At 30.5% G+C, this 8,443-nt stretch overlaps 2 protein-coding genes across 2 annotated transcripts in view; one reads left to right on the plus strand and one right to left on the minus strand.

The window, feature by feature from the left end:
* The window catches only part of LOC108551948 (splicing factor 1-like), a 5,381-nt gene extending 3,314 nt beyond the window's left edge, over positions 1–2,067 (minus strand). The window contains 4 exon segments of the mRNA XM_017906293.1: positions 564–617; positions 619–631; positions 1,230–1,382; positions 1,720–2,067. Coding sequence (XP_017761782.1) covers positions 564–617; positions 619–631; positions 1,230–1,382; positions 1,720–1,918 — 419 coding nt within the window. The 5' untranslated portion in view covers positions 1,919–2,067.
* A 758-nt stretch (positions 2,068–2,825) lies between these two features.
* LOC108551949 (WD repeat-containing protein 48) lies at positions 2,826–6,663 on the plus strand. The gene is made up of 12 exons (XM_017906294.1): positions 2,826–3,184; positions 3,572–3,788; positions 3,907–4,119; positions 4,196–4,491; positions 4,572–4,760; positions 4,835–5,149; positions 5,232–5,334; positions 5,400–5,565; positions 5,656–5,847; positions 5,925–6,171; positions 6,253–6,377; positions 6,475–6,663. The coding sequence occupies exons 1-11, from the start codon at positions 3,137–3,139 to the stop codon at positions 6,313–6,315; spliced, it is 2,049 nt and encodes a 682-aa protein (XP_017761783.1). The 5' UTR covers positions 2,826–3,136; the 3' UTR covers positions 6,316–6,377; positions 6,475–6,663.
* Positions 6,664–8,443: the final 1,780 nt, after the last annotated feature.

The raw sequence follows: 8,443 nt of genomic DNA on the forward strand, positions 1-8,443 counted from the left end.
TTCCCTACATGTGCAAGAATATAACTATTTAAAAAGATATATGGACTAGAATACCCACTGTGTGTTAAACACTGCTACTATTAGTTGTTCTCTAATTTACACATCTGATTGTATAGAATGTTATTAGCACTTATTATTTATGCATAAACAATATATAGAAAATTTTTATTTCGAAAGTGGAACAAGTACGTTTGAGGGGAAAAATGTACTTTCATTAGATTTAATCATCAATATTAATATAATACTACTTTAGTTGTTGCCCAATTGCCCCAAAAATTATTTAAATTTATATATTTTAGCTAAAAGTTTTGTAGCAGTGTTTAATAAAAAATGAATTAGTAAAAGAAATTGTTTAGGGCAAACCAATATTATCAAAATTCATCTTCTGTGCTGCGTGGTGGCTTTAATCAAGCCCAATCTTTTCAAACAGACATCAGTATCCCACACTAACTGTACTGGAGCCATATCATAAGGCCCCTGTATTTATGGGCTGCTGAATGGTCAGTAGATAGGTATTGTAGATATGTTTATGGTCATTTTTGGTATGTAAGTTTCGTTCAAACCTTTCCTCAGGGTTAAGTGGAATTCCAAGATCTCCAGTGCGTAGCTTCCTGCTAAATCTGCAGCTGAACTGTAAACCAACGGGTTAGAGGGGGCGGAAACCCCAACAGTTAGATATTGCCAATTTGCCATAACCATATACATTCTATAATGTAAGCATGTCTCAAAAGTGTAGAATATTCACCTAAGTCTAGCATTTTATAAATTCTTGTAAGTTTTCTTTAATAAATTATTATGTTTTTTTCTTAATCAATTAAAAAAAATATATCTTAATAGTTTCTTATCAATAATTTGTTATACATAAGTGATTAGAACCTTTATAAACACATAAGAAATAAAATTGGCAGCAAATTCAATGTAATTAATTTAGATGATCTAAGAAATCTGTTAATTTTATATCCATCATTCAGCAAAATTGGCAATTCCTATTGCCAAACTCACTTCTTGAAAATATTTAAAAAGGCAATTAGCTTTGGCAACTATAAATTTTTAAGAATACATACATACTTACATCTTTTATAGTACTACAAATTAAGTTTCAGAAATTTATACGCAGAAGCATGATTCTTAAATCATATCCTGCCCATATATGTATACATATATGTGTATATAATATATAATTAAAGTGAAATAATTGTTAAAAAAAAAATACAAGAAAATAAACTTACAGAGGTAAGCCTTCTCCTGTTCAGGAGTCAGGTTTGTTGGTAGAACCGTAGGCATGCCTGGTATAAAAGTTTTGTCATGTTCACTACCGCTCCATCTAGTTTTCCTCCTCTTCCTACGTTCCTCTTTCGTCTCTTTTTCCTGTTTACCATCGCCTAAAATATATCTAACTTACTTATAGTTCTACTTGTTCCACTACATTAAATTGCAAATTATAAATACGTTCAAACGTTTTTCAAGCACACAAACGAAGATTTAAAAGAATGGAAAATATTATATATTAAACAACCTATGTATGTATGTATGTATATATGTATATCCTATATATACGTATATATACATATTATGTGTAGAAAATAATAATTAAAAGATGTCTAACTATATACCGTGCTATGTATGACCATATGATTAAGCAAATTGTATATACAAAATCAGGTCGCATACGACAATAGAATGAAATTAATGGCGTAATAAGAACAATTTCAAACGTACTTTCCGCTTCGCGTTTCCTCGTGTTATTTGTTGTAGGATTGGAATTGGAGTTAAGCTGCGTTCCATTTGCAATCGCGGCACTCACCGCGGCAGCTGCTGCAGCTGCAGCGGCAGCCGCGTTTGCAGTAGCAGCATTTTGTTGCGCGTTTTGCAGATAACTTGGATTCAATAACGATGTAAAATTCCGTGATTGATTCATGCTGTAGAACTTGCCGAGGACGTATAATACCTCGGAATGGTTGTGCGCACAACGTCACACAACTGTTTCTTTCTGAAATCAACAGAACGTTTACACACCACGAAAATGGCGGCGTTCAACTGACGGACACCTTTGCTTCTTTCATGGGCGTACCGGAGATAGATGCTGTCTTTCCGGCTAGAATTAATGAAGAATATTCTCCCTAGTTGGCGCTTTGATGAGTTTCGGAATACCTTCGATTTTAACACGAAACCGACTTAATAAAAGATAAAAATATATTTCAAATTATTACATAACATTCTTTTATTTAAAGAGATATTCATTATTATCTACTCGTTTGATAGAGTATGAAGTTTTTGAGACAATTTTTATTATTTCAAAGAATAATTTCCATGTGTTCTTAAATCTGTGAAACATGGAATAGTATTACATTTTCTATTTAATATGTTATGAAATTATATTATATGCATTGCAACTTCTGGCTGTTTTCAATAGTTGATCGAAATTTTCTTGATTGGTATAAGGTTAATAAATTGCCAATCGGGATATTTTCCAGAAGCAAAGTATACGTGAATGCACCTAAATACAATACATTTATTATTTTTCATTGGCTGCTTAATGTGGTGCTATATATCCATAGTTGCACCTCGGATGACTATTGGTCACAAGAGTACCGATAAAATTGTTGAAATACCGATTTTCTAAATTAAAATTTTCTTTAAACTCGTGTTATTGTCACTAATTATATGTAGGAACACATATCTGACTTGTGACAGGTTTCGTACAGAACAAATAAGTTTAACATCTGTTAAAACACGAAACACGGATATATCCGGCTTTATTCAATCACAACAATGGAGTCGAAACGTTGTCAGACGCTCTGAAACGTGATGTAACGTTATGTGTATAACGTCGGACCTTATTGACACCGGCGTTAAAACATTGACAATTTTTATATCTGATCATCATGAACATTGTTTATATGTGATCGCCTGACAACTATTTAAACTTCAGTATAATGTGCACTGGATTGTTCTTTATGAATTCGAAAACACAATACCTTCTGGTTGTGTAAGGTTTTCAATGTAATCAACGATGAAACTACTACGTGGTTTCAACGCGTTACATCGTGCAAGTGCTGCAGCTTAATTGTAGTATATTTCGAATGTTTTCCTCTATTATCTTTAAGTGCGAAGCTACAGAACAGTTCGCGGTATAATGGCAGCTCATAAGACAGGCGGGCAAAGTGCTCGAAAGAAAGTACAGGTACTTGTTCGTGATATTTTTTCTCTCTTGAGACATATCGTTACGTCGTTACTTTTGGAAACATAATATTTATATCGAATGAGATGTTTTCATGAAAACAACATTGCTACGTGCACATAAGTGCTGATATTTTGTCCATTAAAAAAGCCACATGATCATGTATGGAACAATAGAGTTGCGATTAATCTATGATATATTTAATATCTGTTATTTGACGCTACGTGCAATCATTGATCGATTTCACAACTTTTCTGTAGCGATAAATGTTATAAATAATTTTTCATATTTATAAACTTGCAATATTATCAAATAAAATTTATTAATGAAGCTTATAAAAGATATATTCATGAACAGTAATTATACTGTTATTTTGTGTACTTCATGAAGGTGTCCATGGTTATAAGAGATGAAGAGGAAAGAAGACACAGAGCTGGAGTCAATTCATTACAATATGATCCAGCTTTGCATAGGCTTTACTCTGCAGGTAGAGATAGCATTATAAGGATATGGAATTGCAAAAATATGAAGGACCCTTATATTCAATCAATAGAACACCATACAGATTGGGTCAATGATATAGTATTATGTTGTGGTGGCAAAAATTGTATGTATTTTTCATTATGTTTCTAAGTTAATATTTAACATTTATTATGTATAAACATATAATGTGTTAAATTAAAGTGCAATTATTTTTATCTAATAAAAAGGAAAATATTTTACAGTAATATCAGCCAGTTCTGACACAACAGTAAAAGTATGGAATGCACACAAAGGTTTTTGCATGTCTACATTAAGAACACATAAAGATTATGTAAAAGCTTTGGCATATGCTAAAGACAAAGAGCAAGTTGCTAGTGCTGGTTTAGATAAATTAATCTTTTTATGGGATGTGAATACATTAACTGCTCTTACAGCAAGCAATAATACAGTAACAAGTAAAAATACAATTAGTCATATAAACAATCTACAATTATTTCTCTACTATTTAAATAACATGTGAATAATTTACAGCATCATCACTTAGTGGAAATAAAGATTCTATATATAGCCTTGCTATGAATCAAATTGGGACAATTATAGTGAGTGGTAGTACAGAAAAAGTTTTAAGAGTATGGGATCCAAGAAATTGTACTAAACTAATGAAACTTCGTGGTCATATGGATAATATTAAAGCATTAGTATTAAATAGAGATGGTACTCAATGTTTGTCTGCCAGTTCTGATGGAACAATCAAACTTTGGTCATTGGGACAACAAAGATGTATCCAAACCTATAGAGTACATAAAGAAGGTGTTTGGGCATTATTGGTAATTACAATTTTTCCTTGTATCAATATTTTATTGAAGCAATTTAAATAATTATACTAAACTAAAACAATTATTTTTAGGCAACAGATACCTTCAGTCATGTAATATCAGGTGGTAGAGACAAAAGAGTTGTAATGACTGAATTATCCTGCTATCCAGAAAGATATACAGTCATTTGTGAAGAGAAAGCACCTGTATTAAAAATGGTTATGACACCTGATCAATCCAGCATTTGGGTGGCAACTAGTGAATCTACCATAAATAATTGGGTATTGTTTCATTTCCTTATGTATAAAAGAAAAATGCGTTAATAGTATAAATAGTATTTTAATATTTGTTATAGTCTATAAGTCAAAAAGATTGGCAAGAATTAGGAATTGAAGACTATTGTGATGCTGCTAGTGGCGTAACTCCAAATGTAAGGAATACAGAGCCTGCACAGAAAATATTAGGTGGTCCGGCAATACGACATTGTCATGTTTTAAATGACCGAAGACACGTTTTAACGAAAGATACGGAAGAAAATGTAGCTTTATACGATGTATTAAAGGCACGTAAAGTTGAAGATTTAGGGAAGGTAGATTTTGAACAGGAGATAAAGAAAAGAAATAAAATGGTGTATGTTCCAAATTGGTTTAGTGTAGATCTTAAAACTGGGGTATGTAATTCTATAATTTAATACAATTAAAATTTTAATATATATGAAATAGAAAATAATGTTAAATACTATATTTTTATAGATGTTGACCATCCATTTAGGTCAAGATGAAAACGACTGCTTTTCTGCATGGGTTTCTGCAAAAGAAACTGGTCTTGCAGAAAATGATGCAGTAGATCAGAAAGGTAATATTTATTTGTTATATAAGTATCATTTATTATTGTTTTTCAAGTATTGCTTTCCTTTCTAGTGAATTATGGAAATCTTTTACTACAAGCATTACTTGAACATTGGTGGAGGCCATTACATGTTGATGACGAAAATGAAGGTAATAGTAATGATGGCAATGGTTCTACACACACTAGAGGAGGGAATTTATATTTCTCAGTACCAACTCATACGCCTGTTTTATTCAGGTATGGAAAGGTCTAAGTACTTCTTTCTAATGACAGTAAATTTGGTTAACTATCTCCAGTAATAACAATAAGAATACAATTGTATTTCAGTGAAGTAGGAGGAAGGCCATTGTATAGATTATTAGTTAGAGATGCTGCAGGAGAAATGGAGGGAGTTTTATTAAATGAAACTGTACCAGCATGGGTAGTTAATATTGTTGTGGATAAAAATCTTCCTCAATTCATTAAAATATCTTTTTATCTTCTTCCACATGCCACGTCCGGCGTAAAAAGTTTAAAAAAGTAATAAATAAGTAATATTTTTATAAATATTATCAATCATATATTTATAACACGAACTTTATATATAATTTTTTAAGGGATCGTTTAATTGCAAACGATTTTATACAAATTCGTAAAGTAGCTGAACATGTTTGCGATAAAGTGCTTGGTGCCGGAAGTGATTCAGGATCGGTAGCAGGTACTGGAAATACAGTTTCTGGAGGATCTCCAGCGGGAGATAGGACAAATACAGATTCAAATGCTGATAATTCTTCGCTGGCCGAAGAAAAAGTAGAATTGTTATGTAATGATCAAGTTCTGGATCCTTCTATGGATTTAAGAACGGTGCGTCTTTTACACTTTATGTACCTATATTTATTAAAGCTGTAAAATTTTTATATTATTTTCATTTTTTTTGTATATTAGGTCAGACATTTTATTTGGAAAAGTTCGGCAGATTTAATACTTCATTATCGGCCAGTAAAATAGTTAGGACTAAGTACATCGGAACAGAGATCTCTAAGGTGTGCCTGGTTTTTTACTGTCATAAAGTAAGTAATTATTATTATTTATTATCTATTTATTAAGAAATAATTATATAAAACAAATATGTTTCATAATAAAAGAAGATATGTGGTCTAATTGCAGATTGTGGCAACTTACGCTACCTTCTTTTCATGACATATTCAATCGAATTTCGGTGGATGTTTCATTAGATATTGCAACCGAAGATGAGTAAAAGCCAGGTCACAAGTAGAGTATATAAAGTAAAATGAATTTAAAGGCAATAATGTGTGGAAGTATTAGTATAAATTGCTCATATTTGTATATTTATATCCTGAGGCCAAATTCAATGATACAACACTTTCAGTTAGTTTACTTTTAAAAGAATATTATTTTTGTACTTGAATGCAAAGAATTAAAAGTTTACTGTCAGCCATTTATAGTCTTCCCACTTCAAAAATATCAACAATGAAAGTTGAGCACAAAGAAAAAAAAAAGGAAAAAGAAAATAAAGGATAAATCTCATGGCCCAGGAAATTATCGAGTGTCTAAAAATGACCATAAATGCCATATTCCTGGTATACTTCTCGAATCTTTCTCTGTTAATACCACGTAGTTATATTTTTATGATTTACAAGTAGTATCATTTAATTTTTTAATAAGATAAACAATAAATCATATAATCGAACAAATGAGATCCACAATATGTATTAGCAGTACTCCACACACCTGCCTTGTTATTAAAAAAAAGAAAAAAAAAAAAAAAAAAAAAAAAAGAAAGAAAAAAACAAACTATAAAAGGAAGAGTGAAATGTCAATTTACTATTAATCAAATTAAAATCGAGCAGCCAAATTAACAGTTCAATATTTCCTATTAATAATGTAGGAAATAACAGTGTATTGTCTTCAGTATAATAACATCAAATTCTGTCTCTAGTAGAACTTCCAATAATTGAACTTTTATGATAAATGTATAATGATGTTTCATATAAGAGAAGAAAATACAGTACAGTTGTTGGTTAAACAAGTATAACTACATTGGCAGAATTTGATCCTGGGAGACAACTGTAATAGATAAAAAAAATGAAGTCTGTAGTTAATCATACATTAAAATATTCACTCTGATAGAATCTTACATATTGTACATACAAATGCGACTGTAACGTCCCTTAATTATGGTGATGGGCTGTATACATAAAATCGAAGCAAATGTCAAAATCGAAGCCTTTGCACCAATTTTATGAAAATGAGATAAATGCTTGACTTTTCTAAAAAGGAGAGAAAGGGAGGGGGGAGAAAAAAAGGAGAAAATACTGTTCTTTATTGATATGGCCCTAAATGTTGTAATTTTTGTGTTATCAAAATGACATAGAAGCAGTTTTTTAATAAAGTTAGAGATTATTCCGTTGTTATATTTTAATATGCTACATATTGTGTAAGTATTTATTTGCTAAGCTTTTGTTACACTTATTTAATTATGTAAAGAAAATTAATTGCTACTATTTAGTTCTCTTCTTTGTTCTTATTAGGAATTTTTAGAGCTCTGTGATAAATGTCTCTCGAGCTAAAGACATTGATTAAGAAAATGGCTACCAAAAATATTGTATATTTGTAGTTAAGTTTGATTCATTTTTATGTTTGTATATCAGCATTATATGTATATTTTTGCAAAGACCTAGTATCAATCATTGTCGTATTTAATTATCTTGTTCATTTTGTTAATGGGACGTATTTTCGTAAAATGACCCTCGTTATTGCAACAGGAAATCAATACGTGCCTGATCCTAGATTATAAGTTGTAGAGGGCATTTAAATTATGAACTGATCTTTTGAGAATAATATGGATTGTAAGTTAATGCTATTGCGGTGCATAATCATAGAAAATACTTCGTCTGAATCCAGTGTTTAGTTACAGATTTGTAAGTATTTTATTTGTAAATTTATTTATATAATACTAGGCGCAAAATGCGATTGTTCACTTATTGTGTTTAAGCATTAATTATTGAATTAAATTTTCTGATAATTTATTATTTTGCTCTATTGCAAAGAAAAACTTTATATATTTTCATTTTTTTTTTTTTTTTTTTTTTTATTTTAATTTTTTTTTTTTTTT

This window comes from Eufriesea mexicana, unplaced genomic scaffold, assembly GCF_001483705.2.
Source record: "Eufriesea mexicana isolate 0111107269 unplaced genomic scaffold, ASM148370v2 scaffold5301, whole genome shotgun sequence".
Classification (NCBI taxonomy): Eukaryota; Metazoa; Arthropoda; class Insecta; order Hymenoptera; family Apidae; genus Eufriesea; species Eufriesea mexicana.

What these genes read in the sequence shown, in the direction of transcription:
- LOC108551949 (XM_017906294.1), top strand. Translation starts at nt 3,137, where the DNA reads ATGGCAGCTCATAAGACAGGCGGGCAAAGTGCTCGAAAGAAAGTACAG. An exon ending in AAGCAATAATACAGTAACAA is followed by an intron (nt 4,120 to 4,195) that starts GTAAAAATACAA and finishes AATAATTTACAG; the next exon opens with CATCATCACTTAGTGGAAAT. An exon ending in AAGGTGTTTGGGCATTATTG is followed by an intron (nt 4,492 to 4,571) that starts GTAATTACAATT and finishes AATTATTTTTAG; the next exon opens with GCAACAGATACCTTCAGTCA.